The 21,979-nt window shown below is 42.2% G+C and overlaps 1 protein-coding gene across 1 annotated transcript in view; it reads left to right on the top strand.

Moving 5' to 3' along the window:
- The first annotated feature begins 4,263 nt into the window (after positions 1-4,263).
- Zswim5 (zinc finger SWIM-type containing 5) overlaps positions 4,264-21,979 on the top strand; it is a 112,454-nt gene continuing 94,738 nt past the window's right edge. The window contains exon 1 of the mRNA XM_021633421.2: positions 4,264-5,299. Coding sequence (XP_021489096.1) covers positions 4,696-5,299 — 604 coding nt within the window. The 5' untranslated portion in view covers positions 4,264-4,695. The remainder of the gene's footprint in view (positions 5,300-21,979) is intronic.

The following is a 21,979-nucleotide window of genomic DNA, read 5'->3' as shown; positions in this document are numbered from 1 at the left end:
CAAATTCTTTGAGACAACTACGGTGCCAACGGGAAATTTCACAGGATTTAGAGTTTAACACCCTGGATTTGAGCTCTGGTTCTGTTGCTCATTTGCTAGTGGCCTTAAGACACAGCTTTTCTCAGTCATCCGTGACAACAGTAAATGGGGATAAAAATAATAATTAGTAGCCGCCTGGCAATAGGCTTCGAGGCACCTTGTTGGTGTTGTCCTTATATCAGCAGGCACAGAGCAGACGGCTGTCTTTTGTTCACCCTATCTTGATGCCTGGCCTGGTGGCCGAAGCTGTCTTATGCCTAGGATTCATCAAATCAAATCAAGTCCGGGCAGTGCAGCGGATATCAGTGGACAGGGAGATGAGCAGGAATGGGGTGCATGATGCGAAGCTCACAATGAATCAATAAAAAGCTTTTAAAAATGTAGAAAACAAAAAACAAAACAAAACAAACAAACAACAACAAAACCCCCCGTCAGGGATGCACAACAGTTTCAGAGCAGCATTTAGAAGCCAGTTGAATTAAAATGGTAGTACTTTGGACTGGCACAATTCAATGACTTCTCAGCAATGCTATTTTTTTCCCCAGCTAAAAACTGCAAAACTACTGCACCAATTTAAAGTATCATTATTACTACACTTGCCTGCCTTTGTATCTTTCTGTAGCTTGTTCTGCATTTATTCCCAGTTCTAGAACAGCCTTGGTTAAGGTGTTTTCATTCTTAATACCAAAAAAAAAAAAAAAAAAGCACTAATGTGCATGCCAGTGAAAGTTGGTTGTGGCAGGCAACACTCAATATGCCCCTACTAATCTCTCCCTCTTCTGAGGTAGTCTTCTCCAACATCGAAGCAGGGCTGGACCGACAGGCTAGATACAGTAGAAGTGTCGGCACATCACTTCTGAAGCTCGATCATAAAGGTATTGTAGCATCTACCTTGCTTCCACTTCTTTTTATGGGAAACCAGTCCCATGAGAGCCCAGGTAAGCCATCCTCATCCAGCATCTATGCCAGTTTCATGAGCAATCTTAAGCCAGAACGGAAGAGCTTCTCCCAAATGCCTTCACTCACAAAGCTGTGAGAGAGAGAAAAAATTACTGTTATTTGATACCTCTAAATTTTGGAATGGTCTGTTACTTAGCATTAGCTATAAATAGTCAGCATTCACTATAAGGGAAAGTATTTATATTCTATAATTAAATTCTATTCGAGTCACATTCTCAGGAGAGATTCTAGAATATATGTATGTAAGGAAACCTGGAGAAGACTCTTCATTGAAATAGTAGTTAAACAAAAAGAGGAAAAACTTAATGTCTTACCATTAATGAAGTAATACACAAATAAGAGCTGACATTATTAAGTATGCATGTAGTAGGTATTATTATATACAATCCATATGTGAATTATAAAACAACCTTATTAGACAAGTACTTTTGTGGGGGGTGAGACAGGGTTTCTCTGTGTAACCCTGGCTATTCTGGAACTTACTCTGTAGACTGGGCTGGTCTTGAACTCACAGAGATCTGCCTGACTCTGCCTCCTAAGTGCTGGGATTAAAGGGGTGCGCCACCACCTGGCTAGGTACTTTTAATCACATTTTACAGATTCACAAGCTGATGCAAATAGGGTCTAAGTCACTTCTTTCAGGTGATTATAGCTAACAAGTAGTGACATTATTCTTTAAAAATCTTTGAGATACCCATTTTTATTTATGAGCTAGGATCTCCCTTACATAGTTCACTTTGGCGTTCAGGCTGGTCATGGATGGTGATCCATCCATTTTAGGCTCTGAAACATCAAGATTGCAGGCATGAACCACTGTGTCATGCTCCAAATGTGATATACTTTTAAAAAAAAATTATGACTTATTTGTGTGGGGGCATGCACATGCCACAGAGTGCAAGCAGAGGTCAGAAGCCATCTTTTGGCAGTCTGTTCTCTTCCCCTGCCATGTTGATCATGGGCACTGAACTCAGATTTGGAGGCAGGTACCTCTACCCACTGAGCTGTTTCTCTGGTCGTGAAATGTGATAAATTCTTGTGTGTATGTTTATATGGTGTTTATATGTGTTTGTTAGTTCATGTATACGTGGAGGCCAGAGGTTTATCTGTGTGTATGTCTTCCTTGGTTGTTCCCCATGGTAATTTTTGAGACGGTCTTCTACTGAACCCAGAGCTCATTGATTTGCTTAGGCTGGCTGGCTAGTGAGTTCTGAGGAGCTCCTTGCTTCGTTCATCAGCACTGGGGCTACAGACACCTGGGATTCTATGTGGGTGCTGGAGAATCTAAAAATTTGTTCATCTTCAATGGTTTTATGTTTATACATGTTTTACCTGCATGCCTGGTGCCCCAGTAGGCCAGAGGAGGGCACCAAACCCCCTTGGAACTGGAGTAACAGATGGCTATGAGCTGCCATCTGGGTGCTGGGAAGCAAATCCAGGTCCTCTGCAAAAACAGGACTCCCTTAACCACTGGGCCATCATTTCTCCCATACTTGTGAAGAAGGCTCTTGACCATCTGAGTCATCTCCACAGCCTCAAATGTCATATATTCTTAAAGCAGACTATTTTACGGTGCCTGGGAAGGCCTGAGGATTTTTATTATGCATAGGAAGAAACAAGGTACCAGTAGGCAAGTGCAGAGTCAAACCACCTAATTAAACAAACATACAAAAGTTACATACATATGATTTGGAAATACATTCTAAACTCAAATTACAGTTGCTTCCGAAAAGGTTATACAGAGATGGTTGACGTGGATTTTGGATATAGTAAATTATAATGATTAATTCTGAGTGATGAGCCTGAGTGTAGATATGTTGTTCTTTGTACTTTGCCATGTCCCAAAAAAAACATCTGCTTAAATCAAACTTTACTGTTACTATGTTTAAGTAACATTTCTTCCTGTCCCATTGTCTATTAATCATTGCTTGTCAACCACTGATTAAATCAAAGTAACATTGATTTAAAATGAAATATTTTTTCTCTATTGTCTACCATCATTTTCCTTTCTTTTTCAATAAATGAAATATTCAAGCAGCTTCCACTGTTTAAGCATTATGGTAGGTGAGAATCATCCTCTACTTAGAAATGATTTCTGTCCTTATAAATCTAATAGTGGAGTCAAGAAGACAGACTTTATAGTCACACACACACACAGAGAATTCTGAAAACATTAGGTGTTATGAAAGCCTATGACTGTGGTAAGAGATTCAAGGAGAGGTATTTAAGTAGCGATTGATACTTCAGTCATCCAGTTATACTTGCAGAAATAATAACTACTCACGAAAGCAGTTGACCTCATTTTTTAATTCTTCCAAGTTATATGCACAGACACTGCTGCTAGCCCCCTTTACAAATCAACTGAGTCGTGATTAGCACAACACATTAATAAGAGCGATTCATGTCTAGGTTTTCAGCCTGTGCTCTTCTGAGGTTACAGCAAAACCAGACCGCTTGGCTCCAGTCCTCCTCTTACCTCTTCCTTTCTACGAGACTCTCCAGCCGAACTCAGCTATAGGATGTCTTCTAATGCAGTTCTTGGAACGTTTTTAAAGTCGTAGTGATGTTTGTCAGCAAATTCTACAGTTGGAGTAAAAGACCGTCATAACTGCGTGTTGTTTAAGAAGTTACTGTTGAAGCTGTCATTCCTGAGCACCCACTATTGTACCTGCGTGAGGAACGGACACGACCTTCACTGTCACGGAGTCCGCTCTGAGTCGAGCTGCTTGACAGTACATAACAGAAAGACGCATTAAATATTAGGTACCTAATTCAGGGGACTGGAAGGCAGACAAAACCCCAATTTAAATCCGCGACAAGGGGTCAGAGAATTCTGTCCAAACCTACACAGAAAGTGTTGTTCTTCCTTTCCGTAGGCTGCAAGAGGCTAACCCCTCAGGGGAGCCCGCTAACTAACCCCTCAAGAGGCTAACCCCTCAGAGGGTGCTGCTGCCTGAGCGCCGAGAGGCTGGCGCCCCATTGTTCGCACCGGCGGGCGGACTTGGCCAGTTTCTGAGCCGGCGGAGTCGCCGCCGCCACGCTGCGGTGTGGCACGAGGAGAGTTTTCGTCCCCCGAACTTTCTGATGCACCGTCCTCCACTCCCACCCCGGTGCCCTCCTCCCCGGCACTCCTCCTGCTCGGCCGGTGCCCGTCAGCGGCGACGGTCGCCTGTCAGTCCCGTCTGCCGCGGGAGCCCGGTGTGGAGTTGCCTCCCCGCCTGGCGCCCCGCAAGCCTACGCTGCGCGGCGACAGCTGGCGGCCGGGTCTTTCCCCGGGGCCGCCCGGCCCTCTCCTCTCTCCGGGCCCGCGGCAGGTGGGCGGGCGGCCCGGGCGCCCGGGTCCCCGGCGGCGCCGCGCGAGCGCTCGGCTCGGGCTCCGGGCCGGCTGCGCCCGGAGCGCGCCCGGCGCCTGCGCTCGTCCCCGCGTCTCCTCGCGCCCGCGGCCGCCCGGCCGGCGCGCCTCGCCTCCCCGCGCCGGTCCGCGGGCCAACCAGCGCCGGGCCGGGCGGCGCGAGCACGGGACCGGCCCAGGCGGCCCCACTCGGGCCGGCGGGCTCGTGGGCTCGCTCGCCCCGCCCCCTCCCCACAGCGCCGCCGCTGGGCGCTTGCGCGGGGCGCGTGGCCGTGGCCGGGGTCTCCGCCGCAGCCCGAGCGGCCGCCTCCGCCTCAGTCAGTCAGTCGGTCGGTCCGTCCCCAGCAATGGCGGAAGGAGGCGAGCGCGAGGAGCTGCTTTCGCCGCCGCCGAGGTCCCCGGCCAAGCGGCTGTGCTCTCGGCCCAGCCCGCAAGCTCACCGCCCGCGCGGGGCTCCCGGGGCGGCCGGCGGAGGGGCGGGGGGCGGCGGCGGCGGCGGCCTGGCCCCCGGGGCCCGCCCCCACCTGCAGCCCGAGTCCCTGCTGGACTGCGCCGCCAAGACGGTGGCGGAAAAGTGGGCGTACGAGCGGGTGGAGGAGCGCTTCGAGCGGATCCCGGAGCCGGTGCAGCGCCGCATCGTCTACTGGTCCTTCCCGCGGAATGAGCGGGAGATCTGCATGTACTCCAGCTTCCAGTACCGGGGCGGCCCGGGCGCCGGCGCGGCTGTCGGCGCGGCGGGGGCTCTGCCGCTCGAGGAGGGGCCGCCGCCGCCCCCCGGGGCCGCCGCTCCGGCCGGCTCCGCCCCCGGGGCGGCCGGGCCGGGCGCGTCCCCCGCGCTGGGCGCCGGGGCCGGCGCGGCGAGCGGCGGCGGCGGCGGCGGCGAAGGGCTGCCGTTCCGCCGGGGCATCCGGCTGCTGGACAGCGGCTCCGTGGAGAACGTGCTGCAAGTCGGTAGGTGCTGCCCGGCCCCTCGCGGTCCCCCGCCTCCCGTGCAGGTGCCTTCCCGGGCCCCGGGTGGAAAGCCCGGCTTTCTGCCTAACTCCTGTCCCCCCGCCGAAGGACCAAAAAGTGACGTGGAAAACTTTTCCTAAGGTTTCCTTCCCTCAGGTCCACCACTGCTCTTTCCCCCGACCGGCTGCCCTATTTCTTTTTGTTTGAAGAGCGAATAGGGGTCTCTCTCTCTCTCTTTCTCTCTCTCTCTCTCTCTCTCTCTCTCTCTCTCTCTCTCTCTCTCTCTGTCTCTCTGTCCCTATTCCCCACACTAAAAGAATAAGGATGCGCCCTTTTGGATGCGACAATTTTCGAAACGCGTTTTACTGACCAAGTTTAGAGGGGAAGGGGTTGTTACTGAGTCTGGAGGAATAGGTCTTAGACGGAGTGTCTGAGGGACAGGCTGTCACAGCCAGTCTGTAGTTAAAGCAGATTGAATTTGGGGGTAATCACCTTTCACATCGGAAAAAAGCAGCAGAATACTGTGCATTTTAGAGCATTTAAATGGTCCGTTTTAATATTTCCCCCCCTGGACCAGTGTTGCTTGGGAATCTAGGCTGCAGATTAACAATAACCGAAGATGGAAATGTGACAGCGTCTCTTCTCTGCACCCCCATCCATGGGAAAGGAAAAAAAAAAAGCTACACAATCTGGAGTGGGGGCGGGGTCTGCCTTCCTTGTCAGACTGGGGTAAATCAAAAGCCAGTCACGTTGGATGTTTCAGATGCTTTTCATTTAACGTGGCTTCGTATTCGCTTTTGTTTTATCTTTTTGTTTGCACAGAAATGGAAACTGTTGTTTTTTTTTAATCTACTCTTTCTCTTGAGCTTCTAGTTACTTAATCTTATTAAGCAACTAAAGTGTACCTGATTCGTGAAATGACTAGGGAGAAAGAAAAAAGGACATTGTTTAACATTTATTTGCTTTGCAGAATATTAAAACACTTTTTGGGAGCCTATTTGGATTATTACAGCATTCTGGAAGCACACTTCTTTATGTACTTTATTGTACAGTATATGCTTATATTTACTAAAAGAAACTGATTTTTCTAAAGTTGAAAGGAGGACATTGCACAGGCTCAGGCACACATGCAAACACAAACCCTAAAATCAAGCTCTGTCTCCCCAGGTAAAAAAAGCCAAATATTTGGAATTATTTTCCTTTAAAAACTAGTACATCACAGTGTTTTACGTAGAACAGTCTGCTTCCAGTTATTGAGAATGAACAAATTCAGTGTTTGTTTTGTTTTGTTTTTCAAGACAGACAGGGTTTCTCTGTGTAGCCTTGGCTGTCCTGGAACTCACTCTGTAGATCAGCTGTCCTCAAACTCACAGAGATCTGCCTGCCTCTGCCTCCCAAGTGCTGGGATTAAAGGCATGTGCCACCACTGTCTGACTGTGTTTCTTATTTTTAAGAAAGAATATCATAATTTTAAAATAAATATAAAAACACATTTATTACATGCCAGAATATAGGGACAATGGTTGATAAAGTTTGCTATTTGAAAGGTGTTAGCACTTTGTGTATTTGTGTATATTTTAGAAAGAATGAGTTGGATAAATAGGTGATTAAGGTATATATCTTTAATATTAATATGCTGAAAACATGAAAATAAGTGTGGTTCACTTTATTAATCGATAAGCTTTAGTCTTTCTGAGAGTTTAGAACAGTTAACTTTTAAAGATCCTTATTTAAAACATTTTAAATTGGTAAGAGTCAGTTTGAGTGGTTGTCTTAGGAATAGAAATGGATTTGAAAGGATTTCAAACTTGATGGGAGCAAATAAGGGAGAAGAATTTTATCTCTCCCACCCCCACTTCCTAGTGTTGGGAATTGAACCTAGGGCCTCTAGCATGCTAGGCAGATAGTCTACTACTGAGCTATAACTCTAGCCCCAGGAGGTACTTATGAGTGATTATAATGCCAGGTTCCAAGTGAAATCAGATTTAGAGAATGATCCAGATAGTATTTAAATCAGACATTCCTCTTTTAAAATATAGTTGGTATACTTATGGGGTAATGGACTCGTACCTGATCGTTTCAGGAACCCTGAGAAGGATTTATTTGTATTTACCAAATAAAGACTGAATTGATAATATATTTGAGAATCTTGTTTTGTGATATTTATTTTCTCTGACCTTAATTTGTACCAGTAAGTATGGAAGAAAATATCTCATTTCTTTATCTTTTAAAGTATTTTCTTTCCATGAATCGCCTCGAAATATATAAAACTAGAGGTTGAGAAGGGGGAGGGAGGGTGGGGCTGGGAGGGGAGTAGGGAGGGGCTTATGGGGGGATACAAAGTGAATAAACTGTAATTAATAAAAAAAAGTTAAAAAAAAAAAACCAAAACTAGAGGTTGGAGAGATGGTCTGTGGTTAAAAGCACTGTCTGCTCTTCCAGAGGTCCTGAGTTCAGTTCCCAGCAACCACATGGTGGCTCACAACCATCTATAATGGGATCTGATACCCTCTTCTGTCATGCAGGCATCCGTGCAAATAGAGCAGTTATATACATAAGTAAATACATTTAAAAAAGAAACATAAAACTATAAAACTAGAGACCTATCTCTCTTAAAGTTTTGTGTGACTTAATCTAGCTGATCAGTTTTCTATAAGCATTGCCATGAGACTTATCTCATATAGTCTGATAATAAATCATGTTCTTTAGTTTATAACCTCACTTCAAACTCAGTTTAATTTTTACATTCTGCTAAGAGTTCTCCATGTTTCCAAGTCATATTGTGATCTTGGAACTGGGGATTGTTAAAGGGAGAAAAGAAGACAATTCCAGATAGTTTTATAATAACATCATTTTATTCTTTTAAATATTTAAAAAGATTTATTATATGTATATATGTGAGTGCCTAGATGTGTGCCTGATGCCCATGGAGGCCAGAAGAGGGTGTCAGAGCCCCTGGAACTGGGTTTATAAGAGGTTCTGAGCTACTATGTGGGTGCTGGGAACCAAACCCAGATCCTCTGCAGGAGCACCAAGTGCTCTTAACTGCTGAGCCATCTCTCAAGCCTTAAATTTTTGGCTTTTTGAGACAAGGTCTTACTCTGTACATCAGGCTGGCCTCCAGCTCAAGTCAGTTCTCCTGCCTCAGTGTACCAAGTGCTGGGATTAAAGACCTGAACTATCAAACTTTAATATCCTTTAAAAGATTCATAATGGAATTTTAAAAAATTATTATTATGTTGTTTTTTTTTTTCTTTTCTTCTTCTTCTTCTTCTTGAGTCAGGGTTTCTCTGTGTAGCCTTGGCTGTCCTGGACAGCTTTGTAGACCAGGCTGGCCTTGAACTCATAGAGATGTGCTTCTCCCTCCCTGAGTGCTGGGGTTGAAGGTGTGCACCACCATACCCATTTCATAATGGAATTTTTAAAAATATATTTTACATTTTGAATTACTTGTGTATGTGTTTATGGGCGCATGTGAAGTGCAGAAGAGAGCTGGTCAGAGCCTTTGAAGCTGGCGTTATAGTGGTTGTAAGCCGTCCCATGTGGGTTCTGGAAACTGAATTCAGGACCTCTGCAAGAGCAGCCATCAAACATTATTAACCCATGAACCATCTCCCCAGCCCCTATAATGTGTTTTTGTTTTGTTTTGTTTGTTTGTTGTATAACAGGGTATACTCTGATAAAACCAGCACTCAGGTGGAGGCAGGAGAATCGTGAATTTGAGGTGAGCTAGGGTTACATAGTGAAACCCTTTCACGAACATAAAAGCACAACACACAAGTTTTTACAAAAAATAAAAGCAAACAAAGCTTTTAAAATAAAGACCATACAAGTTGGGCTAGAGAGATGTTTCAGTCTCTGTTCTCCCAGAGGTCCTGAGTTTAATTCCCAGCAAATACATGGTGGCCCACAACCATCTATAATGGGATCTGATACTCTCTTCTGTCTTGGTAGGCATACATTCAGATAGAGCACTCATATACATAAATCTTCTTTTAAAATGACATAAGTTAAATTCTGTAACTTCAAATTATTTCCCACATGCAGGCTAAGTTTTGTAACTCCTTGATTATTCTCTATTTTGAATCAGTTAGTAGCAGTCATCACATTTTGAATTGGAACCAAGACTTCCTGCCTTGATATCAACAAAAGGGAGAAATGTCAGTTTATTGTGTTTAAAGACACATTCATTGTACATAATGATACCGAATCAGAAGTATTGTTCCTCATAAGAGCGTAAAGTCAGTCTTTCCGTGCATTTCTCTTAAGTTTGAAGCTGTGCTAATAAACTTGCAGTCTGATCCCTCACTATTATGAAGGTAACATAATTCAGACTTTAAAAATGTTTTACTTATTTGTGTTTTACATGGATGCCCAGTGCTGCCTTGTGTGTGAGGAGTACAACTACAAAGCTGGCAGTTGAAGAAGAGTTCAGTTTTAGGAAATTATCCATAATTTAAACATCAGGTAGTGAGTCTATAATTGTTGTAGTTGTGTATAATCGATAAGCATATATAGGAGATTTGCTGTGTATTGTAACAAGTGTAATAGTTGTTCTTTTTGTTGTTATTGTTTGTTTGTTTTGTGATATCTAGAAAGGAACCCAGGCTAGTCAAGCACTCTGCTACTGACTTATACCTGTAGCCTCAGTTCCTGAATTTTATATGAGATGAATTTCCATGTGTAATATTGGAGGACGCAAAAATATTTAAACCTACTGGAAGGCTTTATAGTAGGATAGGTAAAATTACAACAAAATTTCATAATGGAAATGGCTTAGTTTATATGTAAGATAGCTCGTCACGAAAGGCAGCTGTGTGTGTGCATGCATGAAATGTGTCCAGAGGTCAGAGGACAATTCATGGGAATAGGTTCTCTCATCTTCATGGCCTAGTGACATTTTTTTTAGTGAAGAATGTATCAAGTTTTAAATCTTCTGTTTATTTTAAATGTTTTTCATAGTAAATTCTCTCCTTCCTTCCTTATTGTATACGTGGAGTTTAATTTTTTTTTATTTGTGTGTGTGTGTATGTTTGTGTGCATGTTTTTGTGGAATCCAGAGGTCAGCATCAAGTATCATTTCAATACCCAGGAGAGCCTTTCACCTCTCCTCTCTTAAAAAAATTGTTTTTAATTATGTGTACGTGAGTGTGCACATGCCAGTATGTGCATATCAGTGTAGGTGTCCTTGGAGGCCAGAGGCATCAGATGCGTTGAATTCCACATGGTTGTGAGCCACCTGATGAAGCTGCTGGAGCTTCTGTAAGAGCAGTAAGCATTAGCTTCCGAGCCATCTCTCTAGACCTTGTTCCAAGACCAAGCTCTTTTTCTACAAGCTGGGGCTCACGGCTTAGGCTAGCTGACCTGAGCAGCCAGTAGGACCCTGGCGCCTGACTCCCTAGAGCTGATTCAAGTGCACCGCCGTGCCTGGCTTTCCACGTGGGTGCAAGAACTTAACTCCTGTACATGCTCATTAGTGTACAGTGAGTGTCTGCCAAATGAATGACCGTTAAGAACAGACTTTTCCATATTGAAAAACTTCGGGGACCGGTGCCAGTGTACCTGTAGTCCCAGCTCCTCAACAGGCTGAGCTAGAACCTGTAACTGTTTGGGGCCGATTGTAACAGGACTTTCTTGGACCTCCAGCTCCCAATGATGACGTGGAGACCTTTTATATTTATGAAAGCTTGGCCTTAGTTTAGGCTTGTTCTCAACTATCTCTTATTTTAAATTAACTCCTTTATATTAATCTGCGTTCTGCCACGTGGCTCGTTACCTTTCCTCAGTCTCTCAGTCCTGACACCTGTTTCTTCCTCCATGTCCTGGTGGCGAATCTCTCCACCTCCAATTCCTTCCCAGAGTTCCTGTCTCTGCCGTAAGTTCTGCCTGTTCTCTCTTACCTTTGTTATAGGCTGCTCAGCTCTTTATTAAACTAATCAGAAGGTGTTGAAGGGAGTGTTTATAAATATGACGAAGCCAAAGAATAACAGTACCAAAGTCTGGCCTGTAATCAGATCCCTGCTGGTACAGAAATCAGAATTTGAATAATCTTTATACAGTGCACAAAAAGATCACCCCAACAGAGAAAAGCTTGAGTCCAGGAGTTCCAGATAACATGAGGTAAAATAAGAAGACTTCTTTTTCAAAAAGTACCAGCCAACCAACCAATCAGTCAACCAGCTAACCAGTCAGCCAATCAACCAAGTCCAGCAATCGAGCAAGTAAGCAAACAAAAAAACACACCCATATTCAGGAAATTAAAAATCAGCAAGAAAAATCCTGAAGGGAGAAGGGAGATAAGCCTGAACTTTCATCGTGAGTGTGTCATAGGAAGTGCTGAGGAAACTCCAAGCTGGCCCATACACAAAATGGATGAGTGTTACAGCATCATGTTTTCTGTGAAGTGGTGATTTATCATTTTTCCAAATGAGTAATACATGTGAGTTCTTATAAATATGACTGTCTTTAGAATAGAGTTCTAGATTTTAAAGATAATGAGCATTTAGATGTTACCTCTAAGACTATTTAGCACTGGTGTTGTGGCTGAGTGCTTGCCTAGAGTGGGTTCAGTCCCCAGCAGCTTTTAAGTGGTTTTGACTGCACACGCGTTTCACAACAGTTTCACACAGAAGCTAGGAGCTCTTTCCTTCATATTTTACAGAAAGGCTTGAACCGTGCAGACTTCTACAATTTTTAAAATAAATATTACCGAAATATCAGTTTAAAGCCTACTTTAAATTTCACAGTGAAAGGCTGGAAATGGATATGTACGTATGTGAGCCAAGTCACGTTTCCTGCTTAAACGGCGGTTATGAAGCTGGAAGTCGAGGTGCTACCAGCAACCGAGCTCTCTAGAACAGCAGTTCTCAGCCTGAGTGTCCTGACCCCTGTAGGCAGGAGTTTGGGACGTCAAACAGCCCTTCCACAGGGTTTGTCTAAGATCCTCAGGAAACACAGAGATTTACAGTATAATTCGTAACAGTAGCAAAATTACAGTTATGAAGTAGCAGTGAGGCTGGGTGATGGTGCACACCTTTAATTCCAGCACCCAGGAGGCAGAGACAAGTGGGTCTCTGAGTTTGAGGACAGCCTGGTCTACAGAGCGAGTTCCAGGACAGCCAGGGCTACACAAGGAAAACCCTGTCTTGGAAAAAAAAAAAAAAGAAGTGGTAGCAATGAAAATAATTAAATAATTTTCTAGTTGGGGTCAGCACAACATGAGATATTAAAGGCTTGCAGCATTAGAGCATTAGGAAGGTTTGGAACCACTGCTCTAAGGCAGGAAGAACAAGAATTCACAGTGCTCACATGTTGAGTTTGAGACTAGTTTTGAGAAACTATCTCAAAACAAAACAATCTTCGTTCTCCCCTTAAGCCTCCCCACTGCCAAAAAAAAAAAAAAAAAAAAAAAAGAAGAAGAAAATTCCACATGATTATGAAAAAATCAAGAAAATCAAGGCATTAACTGGTAACATTCTGTTTTGGTTAGGGTTTTAAGAATATGGGACTGTACTCTAAAAATCAATGGTTCATATTGAAAAGAGAGAGAAATTCAGGGTTATTGGTGTAGCTCAGCAATAGGCAGCTTGCCTACCATGGAATACAGTTCAAGCCTCAACATTTTTTTTTTTTTAGGAGATGCTAATTTATTCTGGGTTTTTTGTTCGTTTTAGGTTTTGTTTGTTTGTTTATTCTAAAAATTCTTATTGTATAGGCCCAGGTTATCTCAAAGTCTTTGAACTTGTGATCTTGCTAGCTCATCTGCCGCGTGCGAGGTGTACACCGTGACCCCTGGCTCTGGGTTACTTCTACGTGACTTTTCCACCTTGTAATTTATTTATATGCTCATTTCTTTCTCACAAAGGCAGTGTGCACTTGTTGGCCACTTTAAACCTGTCCTTGAGTTGGCATGGTAAGAAATTATAGTCATTTGAATATTAACGTTTAGCATATGTCCTGGTTAGATTGTTTGTTGTTTGTTTATGTATATATTTATTTATTGTGAACCTGACACGAGCCAGCATCACCTGGGAAGAGGAAAGCTCAGCTGAGAAAATGTCTCCATCAGATTGCCCTGTGGGCAAGTCTTTGGCACAATTTCTTGATTAATGATGATTGATATGGGAGGGCCCAGCCCACTACGGGGGGTACCACCTGCCCAGCAAGTGGTCCTAGGTTGTATGAGAAAGCATTCTGAGCAAGCTGAGCAAGCCAGAAAGCAGCAGGTCTTTGGTCTCTGCTTCACTTCCTGCCTCACGCTCCTGCTCTGACTTCCTTTCCTGATGGCCTACAGCTACTAGCTAAAATAAACCCTTTCATTCCTGAGTTGCTTGTGGTGGCCTTGGTCTTTTTCACAGAAATAGAAACCAAACTAAGACAGCGTTTGTGATCACATGCAGAATTATTCTGTGATACTTCTCATAGGATGTGTATCCACTGGTTTTGGTTTTTAGTATAGCTTTCTCTCCCTGAGAGAGGTTAATGTAATTTACTCTGAATGGTGTTCAGTAAATATTTTTTCAATTTATGTATTTATTTTGAGACAATATCTCATTTTGTAGCCCAGATACATTGTAGCAATGACTTGGAATTCATTGCAATCCTATTATTTCAACCTCTTGAGGTCATAAGACTATAAGTGGGAGCCACTATACCTGGCTAATAAATGTTTATTGAATGCAAGATTAGTCACATGCTGTTTTAATGTTTTGTAGTATGGATACATAAACATCTTAATTAACGTATATGTGAGTGGAGCCTGGAAGATATGCTGGCATTTTATGACTTAATCTTTGGACATTTCTGATTTTTTTAAAATAGCTTATTTAATTTTATTTTATATGCATTGGTGTGAGGATATCAGATCTCTTAGAACTGGAGTTACAGTTGTGAGCTGCACCATGTGGGTGCTGGGACTTGAATCCATGTCCTTTGGAAGAGCAGACCGTACTCTTAACCACTGAGCCATCTCTCCAGCCCCGACATTTCTGATTTTTAAAACATGTATATTTCAAAAAGTGGTGAAGCTTATTATTAACTAGTTCTTCCTTATTTATTGAGTTAACTTGCACTTAATTATTTTGTGGAAGGATCAATAATTTGTTTACCAGCTTTTGATAGAAATGTTTCTAATATACTTTTCATTTCTCTTTAGAGTCCAAGGTTGCATACCAAACCCTGAGGTTCTGGGGATTACATTATGTTACCATCTTTAAGTAGGCAAGAGTTATAAGTTGAATGGGTACTTAAGTCTAAGAGTCTCTGAAACTTGTTTTTGAAAAATTCTGTGTCTTATATTTTGTTTTGCTTTTTTTTTTTTTGTCTCCTTATAAGGGTTAGGTAAGTGTGGTCCTGGGGCTGTTTAAGCAGAAGATGAAGTACCTGCTTCCTAGTGTTTTCTTGCCTCAAGGACTGTTATCTGTATATGTATTATCATTAGTCCTTAGAAAAATAGAAATTTAAATCCAAGTAAATACCTACTGTAGATATACACTACATTAGCTAAAAATAAAAAGACTGAAATACTGCTGGGCATGATGGCACACGCCTTTAGTCTCTGCATTCAGGAGACAGAGGCAGATAGCTCTCTGAGTTCAAGGTAGTTTGTTCTTCATAAGAAGTTCCACGACAGCCTGGGTCACATAGTGAGACCCTATTTCCAGAGAGAGGGAGGGAGAGAGAGAGAGAGAGAGAGAGAGAGAGAGAGAGAGAGAGAGAGCAAGCAAAATACCAAAAGGATGATGACTCTCATGTCGACTCTGCTTCTCTCTCTGCTCTCCATTTGGGATCTCCTCACTGGGATCAGAAGTCCTGCCTTAACTCTCCTGTCTCACTATAGGCTGTCAGCTTTTTATTAACCTTGTCCAGCTATAAGCTGTTCAGCTTTTTATTAACCAATCAGAAATCGTGGAGAACAATTATTACACAATCTTGAGACAGGAGATGCTTCATAGAAATGCTAATTCCAGTATTGGGACTGCAACCAGATTTCTGGGTACAGAAATCAGCATTTGAATACATAGTGCACAAAAACATCCTCCAACAGAGACCTTGTCTCAAAAAAGAGGTTCTGGTTGGCAAATGGTTAGTTGAAAAACAGCAAGGAACTGAATGCTATTTGTGCAGTTATGATTAAAGATGATATGTTGGGTTCCTTTGGAAGAGAAGATCTGATGCTTACCTTCTCATCCAGCTCTATATTTGAAAGAGTGAATTTCTTGTTGAAATCCAGAAGTTGTTGGGTGGAAAATATATCCACAACATTTGGATGGAGCCAGGTATTGCTGAGACCCAGAGGACTAGTTAATTCTTAAAGGAAACATTGAACTTGTTTCTAATTCAGCTGCTTTTGTTCTTCAAGCCACATAGTTAAATGTCAGAATAGGGGCTGTGGTTCAGGACGGGAGGGTTTGCTCTGGCAGATGGGAGGCACCAGATTAATCAACAACAACAAACAGTGTCAGAAAAATTCAGAAGATATCCCTTTCCACAAAAAAGGGACAGATCAGCAAGCTAAAGAATACAGTCTTGAGTTGTCTGGCTACAGAAGCAAGTTTATGGATTAAAAGACTAATCAATGATAGTTTAGAGGTGTAGTAAAAGATTTTATTGGGTTAGGAAAAAGAAAAAAAATTATGGGCTCTAAATCTTAGTTTTACATTTAAATCACATGAGATTTTTTTTTCTTTTTTTTAACAATCATGTTCAGGACCTATATCAAGTTAATTTAGAATCTGTTGAAAACTAAATTTCAGAATTAAAAAAAAATGTCCAAAGAGAGAGAGAGAGAGAATAAGTTTGTGGTACTGGAATTGAAACTACCACCTCATTTATGGAGGTGGATTTCCTTACCACTGAGCTCCTCTGTGCTTCCAGGTATTCTGTGTGCAGCATGAGAAACACGCTCTTGAAACAAAGTACCTCATTAGAGCTGTCACTGTTTCTAAATGTACTGTTGACAATCAAAACATTTTGCAGTTTTGACAATGTGAATGTTGTGACTCATGTCAACTTTTACTTGTTAATGGACTGCAAAGTGAATGATTTGCTGAGCACATAATGTTTCTCTTATCTTTTGAAAGTCATTCCAAAGTATATCAGTTTTTTTGCCATTGTAGTCATCGTCAAAAAACCCTCGTATTAATGTAATGCCATGCTACAATTTTCTTCATGCTTATTCATCCATTTATTTATAAAACTCAGTATTTTTAATGTTCACTACAAAATAGAAGTTAATTTTTGTACTATAAGGAATATATAGCTTAATACAGGATGCATATGTAAAATAGTCTTTAATGCAATGGTTTATAAAAGTATATGTAATTATGGAAGCAGAGTAGGAAGTGATTTCCATGCAAAATGAAATCAGCTGAATATATTGCTCAATTTTAATGTAATTCCAACTATAAGAAACTTTAAGGGGCTGGAGAGATGGCTTTGCGGTTAAGAGCACTGACTGATCTTCCAGAGGACCAGGGTTCAGTTCCCAGCACTCACATGGCAGCTCACACCTGTCGTAACTCCATTTCCAGAGTTTCTGACACCCTCACACAGACATACACGCAGGCAAACTACCAATGTACATAAAATAAAAACAAATAATAAAATTTTTAAAAGTACGCTAATATTGCAATAAAGATTAAGAAAATTGTTTATTATCACAAGCTTGATTAACCTTTTATAGAATTCTTTTTGTATGGCATTCATATGGCCTGCTAGTATGTAGGTAGTTGACCCTAAGGAACAACTCTGACAAGAAAGATGACAGAAATATTAGATATGAGTAATTTTTCCTAAAAATAAATGTTATACACTTTCATCTTTATAATCGTTTTATTATCACCATATAATTCTTTTTTTAAAAAGATTATTAATGCTTTTAGGTACAAATATGTGATGAATCTGGTAAGTAAAATAGCCTTTTGTCCATCCATTCACTATCTTCCTCCCCCACCCCCCCCGACCCAAGGTAGGGTTTCTCTGCATAACCTTGGCTGTCCTGACTTGATTTGTAGACCTGGGTGGCTACAAAATCAGAGATTCATGTGCCTCTGCCTCCCCCACGGCTGGGATTACAGGCGTGCTCCTCTGTGCCGGGCCCATTCACTATCTTATACTCAGTAAGCAATGCATTGTTTCTTTGAAAACTTTGTAATACATTTCTCCTATTAATTATTTTATTGACTAAAGCCTATATAGTATTAATCAACTTACTCATAGCCTGCCTGTTTTTTTCTTGCTTAAATCTAATAACATTTGATAAACCAACCTGTGAAATGTTACTAAAATCATTGATGTTATTAACATAAACCTTTCTATATTATAGCCCTCTAAGATGAAAAATTAATATTCTGTTTAATATGAAGCCTATTCAGCAAAGTTGGCTGGCCAGCAAGCCCCCAAGGATCTGTCTGTCTTCTGAGCACTCCAGGTGTGGCCTCACACACTTGACTTTTTTATGTGGGTCCTAGGGATTGAACTAAGGTCTTGAGATTGGCATGGAAAATGCTTTACTGACTGAGCTATCTCCCCAGTTCTTCAAATCTTTTGCTCAAAATCATATTGTTCTTCCCTATCCTGTATGTTTGTAAAATATTCTTATGTGTGTGCAATTCTGGCTCCTTATTATGTTTGTTTCTCAACTGTAAATAGATAAAATTATGCTATCTAGTGGTGGAGAGATGATTCACTTGCTGCTCTTGCAGAGCACCGGAGTTCAGTTCTCAGCATTAGTGTCGGGTAGCTCAAACCACCTGGAAATCCAGAGCCAGAGAATCAGACACCCTCGTTAGGTCTCCATACATACCTATGTATCTGCATATATGTGACATTCATTGACATGTTTATACAGACACAAACAGATACACAGACACACACACAATAAAAATGTTTTAAAACTGATGCTATTTCACAGGTTGTTTTGAGAATTAAATTCATTATTGGTAAAGCTGTTAGAATGAGGCTTAGCATAAAAACTGTGGAATATTCATCATTCTGTGGTAGCCCTAACACATATTGGTATACATTCTTTATTTGTTCCCTTTCCTTCCTTCACTCCATCTGGGAAGCTGTTATATAATGTTTGACAGGTGCTTTCATTTGCTAAATTAAAATTGTTCTCTTAAAGGTTACCAATGACCTCATAATGGCCAAACTCAGTGTCTTTTTCCCATTCCTCATGTCTTCTGTAGGATTTCTACCGTCTGTTGTTCCTTCCTTTTGAAATATTTTCTCCCTAGGTATTTGTTGTGTAAGTTTCCTCTGACACTGAAACATTCCATCCAGCTGAGAAACTTTTTAGTTAGGAAGGTAAACAACTCAAAATAGCTTCAGGAAGTCCCTGAAACAGAGGATAGTCCCTAGGCCCCATCCTGCCTGCCAAATTAAGAGGGGAGAGAGCCAGAGAGTCCCATTCAAACTAAAAAGCTAAGCTGCGAAGGCGACTCTGATATCAAACCAGCAGCCTGAAAGAGGTTTAGGACAACCGAGGCACTTGGAAAGGAAACTCTCCAACCTGCTGAGTGGCCTGCAGGCTTCCAGGCTTTTGTGGGCTGTCACCCATGCTGGGATGGGCTTTGGTGATGCAGCTGTCTTTTAAGGCATTCTGCTCCTGTAAATAACCCCTCATCTGTATTCCTGTAAGTAACTCCAATAAAATTCATGGTTCACCAAGTTGGATTTTGGTGATAATCTGTACTTTGGTCTGTCTTGGGCTTCCTATCTTGGTTGAATAAACACCACCCCAGGAAAAGTTTTGTCACACAATACTATTCAAAACCAATACATTTGATAAGAAATTAATATCCAGAATATAAAGAATACCAGAAGCTAACAACAGCAACAATAACAACAAAAAACTTAATTCATATATGGGCAAAGGGTTTGAGAAATATTCTCCAAAGAAGATATAAAAATAACTAATAAATATAAGAAAAAATTACATCACTAATCATGTGCTGAAATTTTTTTTCTTTTCTTTTTTTTTTTGTTTTCCTGAGGCAGGGTTTCTTTGTTTAACTTTGGCTGTCCTGTAACTTACTATGTAGATCAAGCTGATCTTGAACTCAAAGAGATCCACCTGCCTCTGCCTCCCAAGTGCTGGGGTTAAAGACATACATCACCACTGTCCAGCTGTTGTATCACTAATCATAAAGAAAATGGCAGTTAAGTGCATCACCTTATTCTAATTTACACCCATTAGGATGAGTAATTGTTAATTTATCAGCCATCTCTCTGTATCTCTGTGCATCTGTGGTTTGTCTGTCTAACTCTTCCTCCTTTTACTTGTCTTTTTTTTTTTTCTTTTTGTGGTGCTGGAGCGTGAACCCAGGGGATGCATTGTACGTTCTAGTCCAGGTCTCTACCACTAAGTTATTTCCTAAGCTCCTGGGGTTTTATTTATTACTAAATTTTACTCCCAGATAAAAGCAATGATGTGGAGGAATCAGAACTCTTTGGAAGTTTAAAATGGTGTAGCTTCTCTGGAAAACGGAATGATGTTTCCACCAAAAATAAAACAGAATTACCATATGACCCAGCAGTTTTAGTTCTGGGTGTAAAACTCAGAATAGTTGAAAGCAGGGACTTAAACCGATATTTATTTATTTATTTGGTTTTTCGAGATGGGTTTCTCTGTGTAGCCTTGGCTGTCCTTTGTAGACCAGGCTGACCTCAAACTCACAGAGATCCTCCTGCCTCTGCCTTCTTCTTTTTCTTTTCTTTCTTTTTTATTATTATTAGTTACATTATTATTAACTCTGTATCCCAGCTGTACCCCGCTCCCTCATTCCCTCCCAAACCCTCCCTCGCTCCCTCATCTCCCTGCCCCTTTCCAAGTCCACTGACTGGGGAGGACCTCGTCCCCTTTCACCTGACCCTGTTTCTGCCTCTGCCTTCTTAAACGCTGGGATTACAGGCGTGCGCCACTGCCCCCGGCTGGGGTGGCATCGGGCGTGGCCTTGTGCATCTAGCAGTCACAGCCTTTGTGCGTTCGCTTGTACCACACTGTTGTGCCAGAGAGCGCTGTTCCACCGTAGTGATCTACCCTTTCTTCTGTGACTGGTCTCTGTGGTATCCACGTCCCATTTAGGACTGCACACTCCCCAGCCTCTTACTGACCAGTTGTGGGTATCTGTGTTAACCACTATTACAGAGAGAAGCTTCTCTCTCCTTGTCTCTTAAAAGTCTTTCTGTTCTCAAAAAAAAAAAAGTATTTCCTTATCAATTTAGTTGAAATTAAAATTGTTTTTTTTGCTTTTGCATTACTTAGCAATTATTTATTGAATACCAATGTGCTAGGTTTTAGTCTATCCCCGGGAGATAACAGCAGGGAACAAGAAGTTGTTTTGTATTTTTCTCCCAGGGAGCACATTTCAGTGGAGTGATAAACACTTTCTATCTTTAGCTTGTGTTGTAATTGTTTGTTGTAAGTATTGTCCTTCTTTCTTGTCTACACGCTCTCCCAGGACAAGGGTTGCATCTTACAGTGTATCTCTTGTAGGCTTCATAATGTACTTCATTGTTTTCTTTTTGCTGTGCTAGGGCCTCTTGTTAGAGTCATCTGGGAAGGGGGGAACCTCAATTGACAAAAATGCCTTCATCTGATTGGCCTATAGGCAGGCCTTTCGGGGCCTTTTCTTGATTAATGATTGATGTGGGAGGGCCCAGCCCCTGTGAGCAGAGGCACCTCTAAGCGGGTGTTTCTAGGGGATATAAGAAAGATAACAGACGCTGGGTGAAGGCAGCAGCCCATACCTTTAATCCCAGCAGAGGTAATTGAACCTCTGAATTCAACCAGCCTACTCTATAGAGTGAGTTCCAAGACAGCCAAGGGCTACACAGAGAAACCCTGTCTTTGAAAAACCCAAAAGCAAAACAACAAAACAAAGAAAGGCAGCTGAGGTCAAGTATGGTGGTGCACGCTTTTAATCCCAGCACTCAGGAGGCAGAGGAAGGGGAATCTCTGAGTTTGAGACAGAGAGACAGAGACAGACAAGAAAAGCAAGCAAGCAAGGCAGCTTGATGGTGAGCCTAGAGAGCAAACCAGTAGTAGTCCATGGCCTTGAACTGACCTGACTTCCCTTTATGATGTACTGTAAACTCTAAAATGAAATAAACCTTTTGGACAGAAAGCAAACTCTTTATATCTCTTTTCCCTAATAATGGAGTTTAAACAGGTTTTTGTTGAAAGAAATTGGAGCATTAATTTGTTCATTTGTATAACTTGCCTAATAGTGATTCCCAGCCCTGGCAGCTTTCCAGAGCCACTTTGAGCTTTGTAAAGTCCATATCCCCGGGGCTCCACTCCCTTAAAGCCTTGGTAACTAAGATTGGTGAGGGCTCAAGCTTGGGAATCACTGCTCCACAGCACTTAGCATACTCACCTGGAAAGTGATTAAGAAATTGGTAGCATTATCTTAATCTCTAGATTGTTTCAGACTAGATTTGGAATCTGTGGGTTAACCTGGATTAAATGATCAGGCTGGATTCTGGAAAGAGTAAAAAAGGGGCTGTTGAGATGGCTCGGCAGGAAGGGTGCAGTTGCCAGCAAGTCTGACCGAATTTCATCCGGGGAGAGGTTTGCAGGTGACTGAGCAAAGTGAGCCAGGGAGGCCTGCTGGTCGGCTTGTCTTTGGTCTAGTGTGTGTTACAGTTGAACTTTCTCCTCTTCAGTCCTGCTGC

The sequence above is a fragment of the Meriones unguiculatus genome, chromosome 3 (genome assembly GCF_030254825.1).
Source record: "Meriones unguiculatus strain TT.TT164.6M chromosome 3, Bangor_MerUng_6.1, whole genome shotgun sequence".
In the NCBI taxonomy this organism is placed as follows: Eukaryota; Metazoa; Chordata; class Mammalia; order Rodentia; family Muridae; genus Meriones; species Meriones unguiculatus.
Note: the sequence above shows the minus strand (reverse complement) of the source record. Positions and strands in the feature narration are given on the sequence as shown.